A 21517-nucleotide genomic window follows, 5' to 3' on the forward strand; every position below is an offset into this window, starting at 1 on the left:
ATTTTAAAAATTTTAAACCTAAACTACATCACCTTGATGTTCATTTAAAATGTAACTGTTGGGGCACCTGCGTGGCTCAGTCGGTTAAGTGTCCAACTCTTGATTCGGCTCAGGTGATGATCTCATGGTTTGTAAGATCGGGCTCTGCACTGACCACATGGAGCCTGCTTGGGATTCCTCTCTCTCTCTCTCAAAATGAATAAGTTAAAAAACAAAATATATATATTAAAAAATGTAACTGTCCCTTATCCCCCAAGAGCTTTGTATGTTTTCACTATTTGCTGTATCCCAAGACCCCAAATATAGTCTGTCACAGGGCAGGTCTCAAAATATTTATAACATGATTCAAATAAGCTGGTCATATATGTTCTGGTTAAGCTGTAACCTTATATATGCAGATTAAATTCTGTAATAGTTTTTTTTTTTCTTTTTTTTTTTAATAGATCAGGGGCACCTGGGTGGCTCAGTTGGTTAAGCATCCAACTTCGGCTCAGGTCATGATCTCGCTGTCCCTGAGTTCAAGCCCCGCATCAGGCTCTGTGCTGACAGCTCAGAGCCTGGAGCCTGCTTCAGATTCTTTGTCCCCCTCTCTTTCTGCCCCTCCCCCACTCAGACTCTGTCTCTCTCCATCTCTCAAAAATGAATAAACATTTAAAAAAAATTTTTTTAAGTAGATCAAATAACCCACATCTGCAATTGCTCAAAGGATGAAAAATATAAAATAACATTTACTCAATATTGACAAGTGTGTCAAACATTGGGTTAAGCCAATTTACATACATTCCCTTATTTAATGTCACAAAAATTCTGCACGGTAAGTATCACTTGCCCGTCGTGACAGTTCAAGAGATTGAGGCTCAGATTCTATATTTAGTACATGGTTGGTCACACAAGTCATTAGTAGCGAGGATTTTCACTTAACTGTCTGAATCCAAGGTCCATGCTAGCTAGCTCCAGGACACAACACTTCCCTTCTAGAGAAAAAGGCACTTAAAGAGCAGGCAGTTACTATTACAATATGTCCTTGTCAAAGCATAGATTTGAAAGAAAAAGAGAATTATTGGATTTTTGCATTCAACTTCCGCTGGCTCAAAACCAGAATCCAGAATGCTACCAAAACTGAGGCTATTTACAATAGAGAGTATGCTTACATAACCCGGGAAACAGTTCTGACAATTACTGACCACAAAAACCTAAATTTTAATTTGTACTAGCTATAGAACTTGAATGTGAGCCCCTGGAATTTGTTGTCTTTTAAAGGACTATTGAAGGTGTTAGTGTGGCTTCATGAAGCTATTACATATACCATGTTGTTCAAACAACAGTGGTAGTGAATTGTGATTTTTATGGAAGGACAAGTTCAACTGGCGAAGGGAAAATTCTGGTGGACTAGGCATTATAATGACATGTCTGTTGAAAGGAGAGCATTTGATGGAAGAGGATATAAACCGTTCTTAAATACCATGCTGTTTTTAAAAAATGGAACATAAATTGCAAGGACTATCATTGAAACAGGAAAGGGAGGTAAGATTAAACTATATAATTTTTCATTTTACACTGCACCTTCCAGAAGGAATGAGATACAGCAATTCATACAGTGGGATCACATCCATAGAGGAGCAAAGCAACTCAGCTAGTCAAATGGCACCCAAATAGCTTCTTCTCTGTGGGCAGCAGCAAGACAGGATTTGGAAGGTACAGGCACCAAATGTTCCCACTGCCAGGTAGGATATATTTCAGTGTGTTTTATTTTAAGTCCTATTTGCAATAGCACTCTCCTGGTTCTGAGCAACTCCGCTGTCATTTGAGAGTTATGAGTCAGACAAATGGGAGCGTTAAGAAGTGGAGAATTATAAAACACATCGGCAAGTGTGCTTTGGAACAAGACAGACTACTATATGAACTCTGGCTCTCCCTCTTACTTACTGTGCCCGCCTCAATTTCTTCACTCAGTATCTGGGACTACCAATAATAGAATAACTACTAGTGGGGTATTTTAGCAAACGATTAGCAAAGAAGACAGTATAGGATTGTACACTGGCTATGAGCACAGGCCCTGGATGGCTTTGCCACTTGTTACCCGTGTGGCCTTGGGCTAGCCCTATATGAAACTCTCCCCGAGCCTCAGTTTCCTCATCTGTAATTTGGGAATGATAATAGGATCTACTTCGGAGGGTTGCTGTGAAGATTAAATAAAATAATCCATAGTAAATGTCTCATTTTTAATGAACATAAAGCGCATAGTATTATGCCTAGCATATAACAGATATTTAATAAACAGTAATTGATATTATACCTTATAAACAGGACAACATAATAAGTATACACATACTGCAGAAAGGCTGGATAAATTTCAGAAAATAACGCATGATTTGGAGTCTCTGAAACAAAGAACTCACACTGTAATAGATCTTGGGACAGGGGCTTATGCAAGGTGTTATCAACAAAGGTCCTTCCATCAAACCTCTGAGCGCCCTCGCGCACGTCAGCTAGCTGGTGTCCATGGCACCACTGTGCACGTATACACAACCTGCAGCTCCAGGGAGCGCAGCTATTCTCCTTGGTGTCTTTTCCCTAGGGTTTCTTTAATGATGGTGTCAAAACTACAAAAGAATACACAAGAGGATGGGGAAAGAGCCTCACACAATTGAAAGAGGACCATACAATTCCATAAATATTTATTGAGCACTACTGTGAGCCAGGAAAAATCCCTCTCTTTCATGTGGGCAACTTCAATAGCGACTCCATAAACCTGATTTTGCTATTCTAAGATAAACTTTCGCCTTATCTATAAGTTAACAGGACAAACATTTGTAAATTTTCCTTTGAGAGGCAAATTCAACATTGTGGACATGGTTGGATTAGACCCGACCAGAGTAGATACAACTGAAAACAGAATCACCAGAGAGTTGGCGTGGTTCACCTGGGGCTGAGAGAGTGGGCAAGAGGAGCTGAGTTTATATATGGCAAGATTCTGTGATCACATTCAGGCAGGAGCTCAAGCTTCCTGGCCTGGCCTCCGACGTCCTCCATGATCTGGCTTCTTCATCTCTCCCACTTTTCCCACGTGCTCCCTAAGCATCGTGCACACAAAATCCCACCCTGCACACAAAATCTGATCCATCCTCCCTGCCTTGTGCCTATTCCATATGGAATGGCTGTTACCATTCAACTCCCAGACTGGACCCGCCATTGTGTGCATGTCTTTCTCTCAAGCCAGAAGCTGCTGGAGGGCAAGGAGGGAATCCCACTCACATCCCTATGTGTAACTCCAACCCAGGGACTGCAGATAGAGATCCAGTAGGAAACAGTGAGAAGAGCCCAGAATGAAGGCTGGTTTCAAACGGAATCTCTGTTTCAAATGCTAGCTTACTAGCCACTAGCAAATGCCACTTACTAGCCATATGACCTTGGATACGTTAACCTCTGTATACTTTAATTTCCTCTTCTGTAAGATGGAGACAATGAGGCACTTAATTGGGTTGTTGGGAAAATCAAATCACTGTAGACACATAAAGCACTTGGAAGAGTGCTTGGCACAGGGTTAAGAGTTATGTAAGGCTTCATTATAGCTGTTGACGTTCGCTATCCTGGTTGTTAAATGTGTGTATGATAAAAAAAAAAAAAAAAAAATGAAGGGGGAAGGGAGACTGTGTCCTGTAGCCAAGCAAACGTTGAATTCACATGCTGGCTCAGTGCTGCCCTGCTAAATGGACTGTCCGGTGCCGCCCCTCACTGTGCAGTCTCAAAGGAAACACTGAGCTTTCACCCTGGCTGGTGTTCATGACCTCATTTCTTACCTGGGCTCCCCGTCCACCCCAGCCAGTCGGATACTCTCAAATCCTGCAGCAACAGCACTGCACGAAATACAAAGGACACCAAGCCTTGTATCCCAGCCCTGGTCCTCAGACACCAATGCTGAGCATTACAGATGATCTTGTCCAACATCACTCCTGAAACATATGGGGAAACTGAGGCCTGGAGAGGTTGTGTCTGTCTACGCTTTGTTAGTGACTGCTTTTCATGCAGTCAACTTTATGGTAGGTACTAACAATACTAAAATCATAATTAAGGCTGGGAGGGACTTAAAGTTTACCTACTCCAGTACTTTTCAAACTCCACATTCTAGAGTGTCAAGACGAAATGTGAGCTCTGTGGCAAGTATTTCATTCATTCATCCGGTAAATATTTATGGAATACCTATGATGTACCACAAGTCAAACACCACTCCTGTCCTCAGCACCTCACAAACTCATAGGGAAGAGTGACATTAATAATCACACATCTAATAGGAAAGTCCTGTTGTGACTGAGTTTGTTTTAAAATATACCAGAAGGGGTATCTCCACTTATATGCCAATATACTTTCTGGGCGAGAGGAAGAAGGCGAGGTTGGGGCGGTGGGGGGAGTTACAGGTAATGCCTGGCAACTGCCCACTCCACTGGGTTTACCAGCACCAGGGTCTCACGTAGACTAACATTACATGATGTCACCAGAGAGCCTGGGAACCACTGAACTAGCCCAACCCACCCCCACTGAAAGACAGGCAAACTAAGGGGCTTAAAGGGTTTAACTCACTGGTCAAATGAGCATAGTCGATAAATGGAAGAATCCTAAAATCTTGTAGTGGCTCACGCAGCCTTCCAAAAAACAAGTCCACATCCCACAGCGTGGCCTGTGGTCTGACCCCCGCTCCTTTCTCCAGCCTCAACTCACCAGCATCCTGCCGCCCACTCACCTCCAGCCATCCTGAACTACATGCAAAGCCCCAAATGTGCCTCTGCTGTGCCCATACTATGCCCTCTACCAGAGATTCGAACTCAATGGCCCTAAATAACTCCTACTCCCTTTCAGCACTCAGAACTCAGCTCACATCTCTCTCCTCCAGGAAGCCCTTCGTGAGATGGCCCTCTTCTTCTCCCACAGCACTTACACCTTTACATAGGGACAGGGAGACACTCATCACACAGCGTATCCATCCATTCAACAAGTATTTATTGAACACCTTCTGTGTGCCAAGCACCTGAGGATATGGCAATAAATAAAACAAAGCCCCTGCCCTCATGGGGCTTACACTCTAATGAGGGAATAGGTAACAGAGTGTCAGGTAGAGTTTTGTGCTACTTGATAAAAGAAAGAAGAGCAACGGTTGGTGGAGGGACGGATCGTGGGGGAAGGCTTCTCTGAGGAGGAAGCATTTGCTCCGAGATGGAAAGTGACAATAAGACATGCAAATACCTGGGAAAAGAGCATTTCAGGAAGCAGCAGCAAAGACCTTCTAATCACTGCAATGATTTCTTTGTGGTTTTTCCCTACTGAACTGTAAGGTCCTTGAGGGCAAGGGTTACATCTTAAGCATCTTTGATTTCCAGAGTCAGCACCCACAGCAAACACCCGTGGACCGAGTACCTGAACCTGGCATGCGTGCCTGCTGGTTTCTGAGTCCATCTGGTTCCATCTCACAAGATCTAGCCAGCTTCATGTCTCTCCCTCCCACAGCGCTAAGCCGAGCACAGCTCTCCTTGCCTGATTCTCAGCCTTGCCTGATTCTGTGGCCTGGTTTCAGTCCCTGGATTCTCTCTTTATTAGGACCATGGCACTGACAAGTTCTCCGATTTTATCTTTTTCTGGCCCAGACCTGGGACCCTGTCCAGAGCTGGGAGCCTCCCTCCAGGTTTCCTAGGCATGGAAGTCCTCCTCTGAATCCCAAGCCCCAAGCCTGGGGACCCTGACACCTGGAGTCAGACTTCCCCAATGGCTAACCCCTCCCTACCTGGACGTCTGCCCTGCCTGATTCTTGTCTTCCCTCCAAACCACACGTCTCCTTCCTGTTGGGACATCAACCCTCTGACCTCATCAATCCTTTCTGCGGCCATCTCTCCATATGTTCCAGCTTCATAAAACCATTCCTGAATGTCTGCCATAGCCAAAGCACAGAGCTAAGCACCTGAGTCTTTCACGTCACCTGCTGCAGATTCCTGTTACACCAGCAGACCATCTGGATCTAAGTCTCTAGACTTGACTGCCCTAATCACAATCCCAATTTTCCCGAAACCCTGTTTAAAAAGCCTTAGAAGCTGAAAATAAAGTCAAATGGCTTTATCCACTCAGCCAACTGCGACAGACACTCCTGGGTGTCTTTGGTGCTTCATTCCAGCCCCCACTAGGTCTAAAATGGGCTCAGGGAGGAATAACCCATTCCTTCATCCACCTTTTCAGCCACCGCTCATTGACACATGCTATAGCCACATGCCAAGCCCTAGAATATAAAATACGGTTCCTGCACTGATGATAATGGTGGTGATGGTGACGGTGATGGAGGAAGAGAGAGGAGACGATGCTAAGATTAGTTACCATTTATTGCACACTTGTGCTATGCTACAATAAGCAATGAGTCTTCTAATACTAACAAAACTATGAGACACTTATTAGCTTCGCTTTACAGAGAAGGAAATAGGCTTAAGAGGTGAAGCGACTTGCTCAAAGTCACACAGCTAAGTGGCAGGGTGTGGTGAGAACCTAAGTCTGTCTGCCTCCAAAGTACAAACTGTTCACCGCTATACAGTTAAGTGCTGAGCAGACAGAACTTAAATGAAGAAGTGAAAGAAAGAGTCCCGGGCCCCGAGGACTCAAAGCTGGTGGAGGAGACAGACACACAAATAGGCTAAGATCTACAATGCAGGGGAGTGCTGATAGGTAGAAACCAGAGCTGTAGGGGAGCCAGGGGAAGAAGCTGTGGCTAACTTGACCTGGAGCGGGCTGAAAGCCTTCTGGAGGAAGCGACTTTGGGGCTAGGCTTTGAAGGATGAGCACTTGGGAGCCTGGCGCTCGGCAGGAGCTCAGCCCTCAGCCCTGGCCTGGGCCGCGCCGGGTCCTCCGAGGTCGAAATGTCCACCCTCCCGCCGTGCCCACGCGGCCGGGCCAGGCCTCACCTCCTTCCACTTGAGCTGGCGGATGCTGATCTTCAAGGCGTCCAGGGAGGTCTTGGCCTTGGAGCTGTCCACAGTGACGGGCCGCTGGGAGTGGTACTCGTCCGCCGCGCGGCCTGAGCTCCGTCGGCCGCCCCGGCCCTTGCTCCGGGGCTTCCCGTGCGGGCAGAGGCCCCGCGCCCGCGCCGCCTGCGGCTTGGCCAGGGGCAGCGTGGGCGGCGGCCGCGGGACGACGCGGGCGTCCCCCTCCTCGGCCGCGCGGGGCTGCGCCGGGGCCGGGTCCTTGGGCTGCTCCTCTGGCGTCTTGCGTTCCGGCTCCCCGGCCGCGCCCGAGTCCACGCGGACCTGCTCCGCCGCCGCCAGCGCTTTGGTCACGGCCACCGCCTCCGCCTCCCACCGGGCCGCCAGCTCCCTCTCGGAGCTGCCCCGCTGCATGGCGCTCAGGGCCGGTGCCAGCGCCAGTGCCACCGCCGCCGCCGCCGCTCCGCCGCCCCGGCCCGCGACCAAACTGCCGCCGCTGCCGCCGCTGCCACGCGCTCCCCGCCCGAGCCCGTTGCCATGATCGCTCAGGCTTGGGTTGACAAGGGCAGTCGCCGCCTCGGGACGGGGCCCGGGAAGGGACAATCGCCGCTCGAGCTCCCGCGACCTCATAGGCGGCGGCGCCCACGTGATCGGGCCTGTCACAGAAACCGCGGCGGCCATCTTGGAAGAGGGCGGAAAGCCGCCGGAGCCCGGCCGGAGGGAGGGCGCTGGCTTTCCGACGGAGCACAACTTGGAGAAGCAGAAGGTGAGAAGGGGTGTGCTAAGGGGTTGGGCACTTGTGGGACTCCTGAGCCTGGGAGCTGCGGAAGACAGACGAGAATCTCAAACTAAGGGCCCACTTGCCCCTCCCCCGACCCCGTACACAGTCGCTGGGATAACTCCCAGTCGGAAGGGGCAGGCAGAACCGCACCTGCTGGAGGGAACTGCACCATCGGGAATCATCTCTATCTGATGATGGACGGGACGAGTCCAGGCCCTGGGGGATTAGCTGTCCGCTTAACGAAACACCTGGGTGGCCCTGGGAGAGCCCCAGACTGAGAAGGGAGACACCTTTCCCTGTTCTCAGAGAGCGCCCTATGGGATGGAGAAGTCCTACTCATTCCCAGTCAACCGGAGGGCAATAACACTGCTTTTCTTATTATGTCACTTTTCTTTTTATTGTGGTAAAATAAACGTAACATAAAATTTACCGTTTTTACCTTTTTAGGTGTGCAGTTCAATGGCATTGAGTGCGTTCACATTGTTGCGTGAGAACTATCACCAACAACCATTGCTGGAACTTTTTCATCTCAGACTGAAACTCTGTACTCATTTAAACCGTAACTCCCCGTTCTCCCTCCCCCCAGCTCCTGGCAACCAGCATTCTGCTTTTTTCTCTATGGATTTGACTGCTCTAGGGACCTCATTACGTATGAGTGGAATCATACAATATTTGTCCCTGTGTGTCTTGCTTATTTCACTCAGCGTAATGCCTTCACGGTTCACCCGTGTTGTCGCATATCTCAGAATGTCATTTCTTTTTAGGACGGAATAATGTTTTTGCTGCCTGTATCTTCCACATTGTCTTTACCCATTCATCTGTAAATGGACATTTGGATGGCTTCCACCTGTCGGCTATTGAGAATAATGCTGCTACGAGCGCGAGCGCGGGTGCACAAATCCCTTTTCAAGTCCCTGCTTTCATTTCTTTTGGGTTGCAACATATCTTTAAAGCCAATGCAAGGAGAGGATTCTCCCTTCTCACCTTAGGGAGTCACATTTATTGTTTTTTGTTTGTTTGTTTTGTTTTTTAGGGAATGCAGTTGGGAAGGTGTAACAGCATCCCAGAATCCCAGACTAAAGACCGTATCATAACTACTCACAGGTGGCCGCTCTTCCTTATTCATCTGCCCAGTCTCTTGGTTGGTTGGTTGGTTGGTTGGTTGGTTGGTTGGTTGGTTTGGCCCAGAGATTCCCCACATAAATAAACTGCCTTGAAATACACCAGCAATAAATTCAAGAGATCAAAACGTCATTTTAGCAGCAGAGGGCTGTCTCATCTCTTTCTCTGGAGGCCATCATAGCTTTATTTCAGTGTTGTAGTTATGTGACTGCTTGTGCCTGAGTTATCTGGGGTGCTTATTTAGAATGCAGGCCCCTGAACCCCAACCCCAGAGACTTTGATGCAGAACATTTGGGTGGGACTGGGAGTATGTATGTTAAGTTAGCTCCTCTGCTGATTCTAAGGCAGCCAGGGGCAAGCACCATTGATCTGGTCTATGTCAAGTCTTCTGGAGATCCTTGGAGCTGTCCGTGGTGCCAAGGAGAATGCCTCACCACTCCCCAATCTCTCTCCACCAACCTACTCCCTCTACCAAATCCTGTCTCTCCTCCTGGCATCCCTGGTCTCATCCAGGGGTACCGCCTTTATTCAGTCATTCATGCATGAAAGTTGGAGAGACTTAACTTATTCCTCTCCCCGGCCTCCTAAAACCATTCCATCTCCAAGTCTTATACGTTTTACACTGAAATGTCTCTCTCATCTTTCCTCTTTTATCTATCCTTATTGTCATTGTCCCAATTCAGGCCTTTAGCCTGGACCATTGCACCAGCCTCCTCATGGGTCACCCTTCATCAGACCCCACTCAGATGTCTCCATCTTGGATAAGCTTTCTTCAGTGCCCACAAGCAAGAAATAGTTACTCTCTCCACTCTTCTACTGACATACATGATAACCCTCTACCCTGGTCTGTCTGTCACACTTTAGGGAAATCTTAGTCTCCTCCGTTAGTCTGGGAAGGAACATGTCTGGTCTGATTCATCTCTGTATGCCATTTGCAGGGGCTAGAACAAAGAGGTCCTCAGAAAGTAGTGTGAATGAATATTTTTTTATTTTATTTACTTTTGAGATGGGGGGGGGAGGTGTGGAAGAGAGAGAGAGGGAGAGAGAATCCCAGGCAGGCTCCATGAGATCATAACCTGAGCCGAAATCAAGAGTCACATGCTTAGCTGAGTGAGCCACCCAGGCGCCCTGGAATGCATAATTTAATAGTTGTTTTCCACTTCATTTGCCAAATCTGGAAAGGCCATTCCGTGCAGAGATATTCATGTGCATTTGGCTTTGAATCTCAAAGATCTTCTGCCTAAGGGACTTTGGACGTGCCCTCCCTTCTGCCTAGAACACTCTCTAGAACTCTGCCTATCTCTCCTTCAAGATTTAGTGTAAATGATACATCTACAGAGATACCTCTGATTTCTCTATCTAAATCAGATCTCTTCAGATGAAAGAACAATACAGGAGAGAAAAACAAGAAGAATCACAAGGCAGTATACAATTGAGTGCCAAATAAGGCAAGGAGTGAAAAAATTGTTTAGGAGTTCAAGGAATGGAGAAGTTACTGTGAATTAGGAGGCTAGATAAGACTTCCTATAAGAGATGGAATATAAACTTTGAGTCTTCAAGATGGTATAAGAATGAGATAGATAGAAAGTAGGTGGGGTGGGGAGCCTGGGTGGCTCAGTCAGTTAAGCATCCAACTCTTGATTTCAGCTCAGGTTGTGATCTCACTGTTGTGGGCTCGAGCCCCACACTTAGTCAGTTAGGTATCCAACTCGATTTTGGCTCACGTTATGATCTCATGGTTCATGAGTTTGAGCCTCATGTCAGGTTCTGCACTGCGTGGAGCCCGCTTGGATTCTGTCTCTCTCCCTCTCTCTCTGCTCGTCCCCCGCTCACGTGAGCATGTACTCTCTCTCTCTTTCAAAATAAATAAACTGTTTTTAACAAATTAAAAAAAAAAAAAAAGAAAGTAGGTAGGGTGGTCATTCCAGAGGCTGCGGGCAGGACTGCCATGTGCAGTCATGCAGGTGGCCCAGGAGGCCTCAAAGTTGGAGGAATCCAACTTGTACTCTGCCCACCAAGCTCCAGCCATTGAGGCTTTGTCCACTAGAAGGGAACACCTTCTCCAATTGGTTCAAAGGCTCCCAGGGCTAGTGGAGGTCCCGTACTGAGGGGACAGTGAGGAAAAGGCACTGTACAAGTAGACTTAAGAAGGGGATAATCATGTCTCTTGGGGGGGCAGGGAGCAGACCACACTGGTTGAAACACAAGCCTTAGAGGAAGGGAGAACAGACAATGAGGCCCATTTGAGCTCATTGTCAGGCCTTTGACCACCTTGGTAAACTTTGACTCCTCCAGAAACTGTGTTAGCGGAAAGTCCAACCCCAAATGGGACTCCTCAAAGAGAAGCTTCAGTTACAGCTGCTGAGGAGCAAACAGCAGGTTAGAATTAGAGACTAGGATGACTTCTAGAAAATATAAAAATGTGTTAAAAAATAGATCCCCTCCCACCCCCCACCCCCATAGTTCTCTCCTTTTCCTTCACAGCACTCACCACGCTTACCGTGGGGATCTTGCTTGTTTGTTTATTTGACGTGGTCTGTCTTGCTGGCCAGAGTCCAAGTGCCTGAAGTGTAAGGTGCTCACTGTTCTTGTTGACCACTATAACCCAATGCCTAGTTCAGTGCCTGGCAGAACTATTTCTTGAATGAATGAATGAATGAATGAACGAACGAACGAATAAGTGAGTGAATGAATGAATGAAAAAGTAAACCCAGATATTCGATAATAAGGAAATCGTTAAGCAAACCATGGCAAGTGCTGTCAATGACAGCTTTAGCCGCTTAGGAAAATGTTGATGATGTAACACTAAGCAAACTAGTGCAAGCATTGCAATTAGAATGCTGAAAAACCCTTCTGCGTACACAGGGCCTGGAAGAATACAGAGACAAATGAGGACAGCTGTGGTGCGGGAGGCACGAGATCTTGGTTGAAATTTGCCTCTCCATTTGGATCAACTATATCAGCCTTGGGGTCTTCATATCCTTAGACCCAGAAGTCCATCCCACTTCCAGAGGTTTCCACTGTGAATCAGAAAGGCAGACTAAGCTTTCCATGGTGATATGTTACCAGGAAAAACCCTCTCTGCCCCCGGCACTGTGCTGCGTATTTTATATATGCCTTGCCATCTACATACAGCAGCCCTGGGATAGGTCCCATCAGAAATCCCATTTTACAGATCAAGAAAGAAATTGTTACGCAGAGAAGGCACTTGCCCACATCACGCAGCTAGTAAGGGGTTCTAGCTCAGCATGGTCTGACACTGGCACCCGGCTCCCAACACCCACGCTAACTCCCACACCAGGACTTTGTGCACAAAAATACTCAACATATGGAAAGGAAGGAAAAAAAAATAGAGAAACCAAAAACCAAACCCTTAACTATAGAGAACAAGCAGATGGTTACCAGAGGGGTAGTGGGTGGGGGGTGGAGGAAAGAGGTGAAAGGGATTAAAAAGTACAATGATGATGCGCACTGAGTCATGTAGAGAATTATTGAATCACTATATTATACACCTGGAACTAATATAATGCTGTATGTTCATGATACTGGAATTAAAATTTTTAAAAAATTAATAAAAGCTAAAAAAAATACTCAACAAATGTTTACACATAACTGAACCCATATGTATGTCTATGTATTTGTATATAAATATATATACATGCTAATCCTCAGCCATGTGAAAATTGTATGCAGAGAAAAACACGAAGCAAATATGCCAATATAGTAATAGTGTTTATCCTGGGTGGCGGAATTAGGAGGACTTCGTTTCTTCTTTATTTTTTTCTATATTTTCCAAATTTTCTGCAATGAACATGCATTGTTCTGATAACTAGAAAACATAATTTTTAAATAAAATAAACGTTCTTTGATTGTTCTATCACTTTTGCAGCAAGTCCATTTCTGGGGAGACGGGAAGGAACAGTTCAAGGGAGAGAGATGTAGGCAGCTTGTCCTCCAGCTGTTAGTTTCTGTCCTGTTAGTATCAAAGACCACCGCCAGGGGGCACCTGAGGCCTGGTTTTTGCAGAGGCTGAAGCGGGATGAGGTACAGGAAAGGCCCACAGCAAGGAGCTTCTGAGTAAAACTGAAGAGTTCCTGCCTGACTCTATTTGCAGACACACTTTTGCACCACTTGGCTTTTGCAAGTGTTGCTGTCTCTGCCTGGTGCACCCCCTCCATACCCACTGACCCCTTGTATGGTCAGCGAGCTGTTTGTCCTTAAGCCTCAGATACCAAATCTCCTCTCCTTTTAGAAACGCGGTGATAGGGCACCCAGGAGCACCAGGGTTCACTGGAACAGGGAGTGATCAATCTCAATGAATGAGCAGGGGCACCTGGGTGGCTCAGTTGATTGAGCGTCTGACATCAGCTCAGGTCATGATCTCATGGTTCTGAGTTCAAACCCTGCATTGGGCTCTGTGCTGACAGCTCAGAGCCAGGAGCCTGCTTTGGATTCTGTGTCTCCCTGTCTCTCTCTCTGCCCTTCCCCCGCTTGTGCACACGCTCTCTCTCTCTTGCTCTCTCTCAAAAATAAGTAAACCTTAATTTTTAAAAAAAATGAAGGAGCAGAAGGCTTCATGTGCAGTTTGGGGTTATTTCTCAAATAGGCGGTTTCTTCTTGAATAACAATACTAGCCATTGTTCACTGTGCACACATGTATGAGCAGGGACATCAGTCTTCTGCTCTTGGACTAGGACTTATACCTTCAGCTCTCTTGGGGCTCCAGTTTGCCAACTGTAGCTCTTAGGACTTGTCAGCCTCCATAATCACGTGAGCCAGTTCCTTATAATCTATTGGTTCTTTTTCTCTGCATGTAAACAGTAATATGTATACAGAAAGTTCTATGGATTTTCATGAACTGACCACACGCATGTAGCAACAACCAAATCAAGAATCAGAACATCCCCAGCACCCTGGAATCTCCCTTATGTTTCCTTCAGTCATCCTCCCCCAACCCCAGGGGAGCCACTTTCCTGACCTCTAATGAGATAGATGGATTTGTTTAAAATATAACAAATTTTAACTGACTTCAAGTTTTTAATGAATCCAAGCCATACATGCACTTGGTGCAGAGAGGATCGGAATGGGGAATTGTCTTCAAATACAAGGGACAGTGGGGTCCACAGTGGGCAAAGTCCATAGAGACTGGGGCTCTGCTTCATGGCAGGGCCTCGAAAACTTCACGTGATGTCTATCAGATGAGCATGTCTTCCCCCCCACCCCGCCCCCCGACCACCTCATGTCCAATGCTGTGAGCAGGAGTGGGGTGGGGGTGGGGGTCCTGGAGGACAAGAGGAGGGAGCCTGGCAGAGAGCATAGCTGGAGGAAAGGCCCCCGAGTGGTGACCTCAGAATGCAGGGGAGGGATGGGGTGCTGATGGGTGTAGTAAACACATGGGGAGGTTGGCAGATCAGTGTTAAAACAAGCTCCTTCCCATAATCATGGGGATCCCTGGGAGGCTTTTAAGCAGAGGAAGGACACAGTCAGATTTGTGTTTCAGAATGAACACTCTGAGCAGTGAGAAGAAGTAACTAGCATAGACTGAGCTAGACACTGCTCTAAGCCCTTGACATGGCTTGTCTATTTCGTGCTCACAGCAACCTAGTAAGCAGGTAGCGTTGGTATCCCCCATTTACATAGCAGCGATCAGCCCAAGAGGAGCGAGCTAGTGCCCGACCTCATACAGCTGGAAGGGGCAGAGCCAACTGTGGCCCAGAGCCTGACCCTTAACCTCACTTAGAAGACGGGTGGTCGGCAGGACCGGAAGTAGAGAGACCAGTGAGGTGTCTGTTGCAGTTAAGCAGCCAAGGTGACAAGATGGGGGTGGGGGGTGGTCCGTGGGAAGAGAGCAAGGCGTGAGGGGACTGGGGATCTTCCTGCTGTTCATACCACTGCAGGATCCCTTTCCCTGGGCCCCAAACGCTGGGCCTGGGCTCCCTCTCACCAGCTTGATTCTGGGGATCCTGGAGACCCCTAGCCACCTCCTCCTTAACCATCCCCAAAGACTCATCCTTTTTATGTTTTCAGTCATCCAAGGAAGACGCTGGGGAGAGGGCAGGGAGTCTGGGGTCTCACAACCCGGGTCTCTGCACTGAGGATCCTGACCCTCTGTGGGAGGATCTCCAGAAGCCCTGGGGTTCCTGCCTCCCTCTAGTTATCCTCCCAAGGATGCACGGGGCTGATCCCAGCTGTCTCCAGCCTCTTCCCCTTCTAGGCCTCTTTCTCCAAGCATCCCTCTCCTCTGCCTTCCATCCCAAGGCCAGCGTCCCCTCACTTCAGGTGGGGGAGTGGCCACTAGGAGACCTCTAGAATAGCAGCACCCTCCCTTCCCTGTCCTGGGAAACCTCCTAGAAAAGCCTGAGGTAAGGCAGGTGCCAGGAGGGTAGCCGCTCCTGGTGGACAAGGGGAGGGGGAGAAAATGGCTCCAGGGAGAAAATTAAGCGCAGAAGGAGGCCTGATCTTGTCTGCCCCAAGAAAAAGGGAAGGAGGGGCACCTGGATGGCTCAGTCGGTTGGGCGTCCGACTTCAGCTCAGGTCATGATCTCACAGTCCGTGAGTTTGAGCCCCGCGTCAGGCTCTGTGCTGACAGCTCAGAGCCTGGAGCCTGCTTCGGATTCTGTGTCTCCCTCTCTGCTCCTCCCCTGCTCATGTTCTGTCTCTCCCTCTGTCTCAAAAATAAATAAAAACATTAAAAAAATTTTTTTAAAGAAAAAGGGAAGGAGGGAGGGGACAGAGGGAGGCAGGAAGGAAACTAAAATTTGCTCAGCACTTCCAATATTGGGACAAACCTTCATGTAAAGGTGATAATGTTCTATAGTCTAGAGCAAGGGTCAGCAAACTTCTACTGCAAAGGGCCATATGGTAAATAGTCTAGGCTTTGCAGGCCTCCATCGCTACGCTGCCCTTCTAAGGAGAAGACTGCCCTAGACAATATGTAAATGAGAAGGCTAGCATGACTGTGCTCCAATAAAACTTTATTCACAAAAACAGGCAGAAAAGATGCTCAACAGTATTTGCCATCAGGGAAATGCAAACCAAAGTCACAATTAGATACTACTTAAGACCCACTAGGATGGCTATAATAAAAAAGACAAGTAAATGTTAGTGAGGATGTGGAGAAGCTAGGAGCCTCATGTATACATGGTCTCATATATATGTGGCCTCATATATACGTGGTCCAATATAAACCGGTGTGCCTGCTTTGGAAAAGAGTAGGGCAGGTCCTCAAATGGTGACAAACACAGAGGTACCATGTGACCCAGCAATTCCACTTCCAGGTACATTCCTGAGAGAATTGAAAGCACATGTCCACATGAAAACATGTACACGACTGTGCACAGCAGCAGAATAGTCCTATGCAGAATAGTCCCCGATGGAAACAACCCAAGCATCCCCCGACCAATAAATGGATAAATAAAATGTGGTATCTTCCATTCAATGGAATGCCATTTGGCAATTAAAAAAAAAAAAAAGAGTGGAGAAATAAATAACACAAGAAATTTCTCAGTGTATAATGACATGACTCTCCAGGAATTACTGAGAGCGTGCTTTGCCAAAATGAGGGGGTAAAGCAAAACAGAGGAAGACATGAGATTCACAGAGATTTGTAGCAAACAGAAAAATTTTAAAGGAAGTTCAGATCCATGAACCTTGAAAACATTATGCTAAGTGAGAGAGAGAAGCCAGATGCATGCTGTATGTCCTCATTCACACAAAATGTCCAGAACAGACAAAGCTACAAAGAGAAATCATGGCATCTGAGGGCTGGGAAATTTGGGACGCATGGCGACTGGGGGCCAAAAGATACAGGGTTTTTTTTTTTTTCTGGTTTGTTTGTTTGTTTGTTTTAGGATGATGGAAATGGACAGTGGTGATGAATACACACATCTGAATGAAATAAAAATCAGTGAATTATACACTTTAAAAAATATGAATTGTGTGGTATATGTCATATTGCAATAAAACTTAAAAAAAAAAAAGTGAGCCAGATTCTTCCCACCAGCCATAGTTTGCTGACTTCTGATGTAAAACACAGTGGTCAGACTGGGATGGAATTTTCGCTCTTTTTTGTGACCTCAGGCACATTTTATACCTTGCCTGTCCTCTGCTGTCCTCATCTGGAAAGTGGATCAATAATAGTGCCTATATCAGAATGTTGTTGTAGAAATTAAGCGAGGTGAAATCTGTAAGGTGTCTACACACAAGTGATCTATCAATGCTGGGGATTATTCTGGTTCCCGTTTAGAAGTAGAGACCTAGCCTGAGACGGAAGGAGGCTCTTATCCAATGTCACACGGTGAGTAAGTAAGAGTTCAAGTTTCAGTGTGTCCAGTGCTGAGTCTGTGATCTTTCCATTCGATGGTTCGCTCACGCTGTCTCCTGCTGGTGAGTCTAAGCTCACTGGGGTCCCTGGCCTGGCCCTGTGCCCTCTGGCCTTCCGTTTGCCCTATGCCAAGTAGGGAGGTTGGCCCGGATGCTCCCGAAGAACTTCAAAGAGCTGAACGTATGACCTCTATTTCTGACTCCAGTCCTGCCAGGGTGGCCAAGGCTGAGCCCAGGGAGCCAGGCAGTGCCCAGGAGCCCTGCCCTCACTCTGCGCCCTGCTTCTGCCCTGTCACGTTCTGCCCCGCCATAGCCCACCCTCCCTTCTATGACACTTTACAGACTGGTAAAGATAGCATGGAGATGCTGGGTCTCGATGTCCCGGTTCCGCACACCATGCATCTCTGCACAGCCAGCATTAAGCCCAGAGACTGGATTTCCCACTGCCCGTGCTGGACTGTCATGTCAACCCCCAGAAGTGGGGACACGTGATATTCTAGCTGCAGGTGACAGATTCTAACAGCCAGGGGAAATAAGCTGGAAGTAATGCTAAGGGCAAAGCGACACCGCCCTGAATTCCCCGAGGGCCCTGCGGAGGCAGAGAATAAACACCAAACTTCAAATGAGTTTTCCTAAAAGGTCAAGGGAAATTGAAAGTCACACACTCTTCCACAAGCAGGTTTCTCTCTTGGAGAGCTATCAGGGTTTAAAAATATTTTGAAAGCAGTCATCTGAATGCAATCAAGAGAGATGCCTCACCCAGGTCAAGAAGTGGGGGCTGCTGGAGTTTCTCGGTGGAGTTCTCCTAGGGAAAAAAACCAACACTACTGAGAGTTCAAGTGTAGCCCAACTTTGGAAAGCAGTGTTAGAGAAAGTTGAGGGGAGGGAGGGATGAAGGGAGGGGGAGAGAGGGAATAAGAGAGAAAAGAAAGAAGGGATGGAGGAAAGGAAAGGAGAGGAGAGGAGAGGAGAGGAGAGGAGAGGAGAGGAAAGAAGAGGAGAGGAGAGGGGAGGGGAGGGGAGGGGAGGGGAGGGGAGGGGAGGGGAGGAGGGGAGGAGGGGAGGGGAGGGGACGGGAGGGAAGGGAAGGGAAAGGAAAGGGAAGGGAAAGGAAAGGAAAGGAAAGGAAAGGAAAGGAAAGGAAAGGGGAAGGAAAGGAAAGGGAAGGGAAGGGAAGGGAAGGGAAGGGAAAGGAAAGGAAAGGAAAGGAAAGGAAAGGAAAGGAAAGGAAAGGAAAGGAAAGAGGAAGGGAGGGAGGGAGGGAAGAAGGAGGGAGAGACGGGAGGAAGAAAGAAAGAGAAAGAGAGAAAGAAAGAAAATCTCTAATGCTCCCAGGTGGCCCTATTGGAGAAGAAATCCTTTTCTTGGTTGATTTACAGGTGAATTGAGGGAGGGGATTTCCTTCCAGTTTTGGACCTCTAGCTCCTCCATTTCCCCCAACCCCTCCACAACCAATTAGCCACTGAGCCCCACCTTGACTTCTCTTGGAAACTACCAAATGGATTTTGAGACAGCTTGAAGGTTGGCTTGCCATTTCCCAGAGAAGCTGGTTATGAGGACAAGACAGGTGACTCCAACAGCCCTGTAGCCTCTTCTGTTGAACTCAAATGTGTGCATCCGTCACAATGGGCTATGTTATACTATGGTGACAAACGTCCCCAAAGTCTCAGCAATTTAACACAAAAATCTATTTCTCGCTCACACTATGTATACAGGACAGGGACTCTGCACGTAGTACTCATTCAAGGTCATAAGACTAACAGACAACACACGTGTCTATGACCACCATGGGTGGGAAGAAAGGAAACAAGGTGAGATACATACTAGCCTTTAAAGCTTCACTCAGGGGGCACCGGGGTGGCTCAGTCGGTTGAGCGTCCGACTTCAGCTCAGGTCATGGTCTCACAGTCTATGGGTTCCAGCCCTGCATCAGGCTCTGTGCTGGCAGCTCAGAGCCTGGAGCCTGCTTCTGATTCTGTGTCTCCCTCTCTCTCTGCCCCTCCCCTGCTTGCTCTCTGTCTCTGTCTCTCTGTCTCTGTCTGTCTGTCTCTCTCTCTCAAATAATAAACATTAAAAAAATTTGTTTTAAAAAGCTGCACTCAGATGCAGTGCTTGCCAGTTGTGTTTAAATAGCATTGACCAGAGCAAGTGTAACTTCAGAGTTTGAGAAGATAGCAGTCCTCCCATGTGATAGAGGGGAACCAGAAATGTTTAGTGAACTCTCTAGACAAGCACGGTGCACCCCAGAGAGGGACAGGTCAATGGGACCCAGGCCCAAGAATCAAACTTCAAAGGGCAGCAGCATGGCACCCAGGGAGCTTAGTTGCCCCCGGACCTTCTAGGGTGAGGGCAGGAGAAGTGCCCAATGTGTGCCCAGGCACTTGCTAGGCACCCAAAAAATACAGCATTGCCTGGCCCCAAAAGGATGACAACAGAAGAATCGAACTGGGATGTTAAAGGTCATTTGGCCCAAGTTCCTGAAATGGGAAAAGAGAGGGAAACAAGAAAGGGACAGATGGGGAGTGGGGAGATGGGGAAAATGATCTTTCTCACCTGCCCCATCCAAGCAACAAAGCCCAAGCACTCAGCAGAACCTTGCTGTTCTCCAGCTTGGTAGAAAGCAGAGGGTCACTCTCTGTTCTACCACCTGTAGTGACAGGTGTCTCATAGGAGGGGGCTGTCCTCAAAGACCCAGCTTCCGAGGGGTAAGGTTGATACTTGACACAGGGACTATGGCTGGGTGACTCCCTGATAGTCCCACCTGTTGACCCAACCTCAGTTCATGGAATAGACCCCAACTTTGGCTGGGCCTTATGCTCAATGCAAGGGGATCAGAGGCTACTTCAAACCGCCTTTGACAAACTCAGTTTGCCTTGGCATGACAGGTGGAAAGTATTCTCAGTTGTATTTGGACCCATGTCTAAAGAAGGAAACATAACTATGGCAGACAGTTACACTGATAAACCCAGTGAACCACAGTCCAGCCCCAGTCAGGGCCATGTGACTTGCTTTGGCCAATGGAACGTTAGCAAGTATGACACAAGCAAAGGTCTAAGGTCTTCTGCACTAGGACTTGCTGTCCTGGAATGTTGCCTGATGGAAGCTAGTGCCATGCTTAAAGATGCTCGGGCAGGACTGCAGGAGATAAGAGGCCCATGGGGAGACCCTCCCCCGCCCAGGATGAGGAACTCTCCAGCCCCGCTGAGCTCCCAGCTAAGAGCAGCCACAGGGTGACCTCAGCTATAGTGCATGGAGCAGAACTTCCCTGCAGAGCCCAGTCAGCCCTCAGAACCAGGGGAAAAAATGCATTGCCACTATTTTAAGCAACTCCATCTCAGGGTCATTTGTTAAGCATCGATAAGTAGATGAAAGAGTGACTTTCTTTGGGTCAAATAAATGGGCAAGATGCACGCTCGATACCGGACATGGCTGCCTTCGTGCTTCTGATTTAAGTGACACTGAGAAACCTCCTTCACTCCTTTCTGCACGGAGATGACTATGACCAAGCCGCTGGGCCTGGGGATGCTTCCTACCCACTGAGAGGACAAACACACCCATAAATGGCAGCAGAACTCGAAATGCTATAGGAAGGCACGCAAAGGAGTCAGGTGGGCCCTCTTGGCCAGGATGACCTTTCAACTGGCTCCTGGAGCAGACAGTTCACCGGGCAGATGGGGTGACAGGGGGGCGGACTGCTAGCCAGAGGGACCAGCATGCACAGAGTGTGAACAGCCTGGTGCAGTTGGCCGCCTACAAGCGCTGTGTTATGGCTGGAACATCTCTATATATAGCAGAGTATGGGGAGAGGAGGCTGGGGAGGCGGACGGGCCGAGTTATTCAGGGTCTTGCAAGGAGAGGGAGCGTGAACGCCATCCTGAGCTCACTGAGGGTTTGCAACCAGAGCAGGACGGGTTAGACTGACATTTCCCAACATAGTCACTCCAGCTACTGAGGAGAGAAAGGGCTGGAGGGAGGGAGTCTGGAGACAGCTGGTGAGAGGCTGACCTATTCATTCCTTCATTCAAGAAACTTTCACTCAGCACCTACTATGTGGCAGGCACAGTTAGAAGGGGGAGAGACCTAGTGATGTTGGGGAGGGAGCCTGAAGGCAAGTGAGACAGCAAGTCTGGTGACCCCAGGCTGTCCCCAGGCTGCCTGGCTGAGAGATGAAGGGGTCATTCCCTAAATGGTACTAGAAAGAGAATCAGGTTTGGGGGACAACAGTGAGTCTGGTGTTAGACACATTGGGTTTGAGATATCCATGGGCTGGGGGGACAACTCCAGCCTGAATCCTCCATTTATGCCATGGGGGCAATAAGCCTGGTCCTTGGGCTTCTCCTGG

General features: G+C 48.0%; 1 protein-coding gene and 1 long non-coding RNA gene across 7 annotated transcripts in view; one reads left to right on the forward strand and one right to left on the reverse strand.

Moving 5' to 3' along the window:
• Window positions 1-7465, reverse strand: part of TTLL11 (tubulin tyrosine ligase like 11) — a 237035-nt gene extending 229570 nt beyond the window's left edge. For 4 of the 5 annotated variants that reach the window (XR_013551669.2, XM_060608799.3, XM_078436524.2 and 1 more), the window contains exon 1: window positions 6933-7465. Coding sequence is in view for 4 of the 5 variants with exons in the window: in XM_060608799.3 (XP_060464782.3) it covers window positions 6933-7364 (432 nt within the window). In the remaining variant the exon portion in view is untranslated. The remainder of the gene's footprint in view (window positions 1-6932) is intronic. The other variant, XM_078436522.2, reaches the window with a different exon arrangement.
• A 60-nt stretch (window positions 7466-7525) lies between these two features.
• On the forward strand, window positions 7526-12733 carry LOC132662987 (uncharacterized). 2 transcript variants are annotated; one of them, XR_009602784.3, is made up of 4 exons: window positions 7526-7716; window positions 8179-8290; window positions 8765-11232; window positions 11719-12733. It is a non-coding gene; the product is annotated as an uncharacterized LOC132662987 (long non-coding RNA). The 2 variants fall into 2 exon arrangements; XR_009602785.3 differs by having other exon boundaries at window positions 8765-8835.
• Window positions 12734-21517: the final 8784 nt, after the last annotated feature.

Source organism: Panthera onca, chromosome D4 (assembly GCF_046562875.1).
Source record: "Panthera onca isolate mPanOnc1 chromosome D4, mPanOnc1 haplotype 2, whole genome shotgun sequence".
Taxonomy (NCBI): Eukaryota; Metazoa; Chordata; class Mammalia; order Carnivora; family Felidae; genus Panthera; species Panthera onca.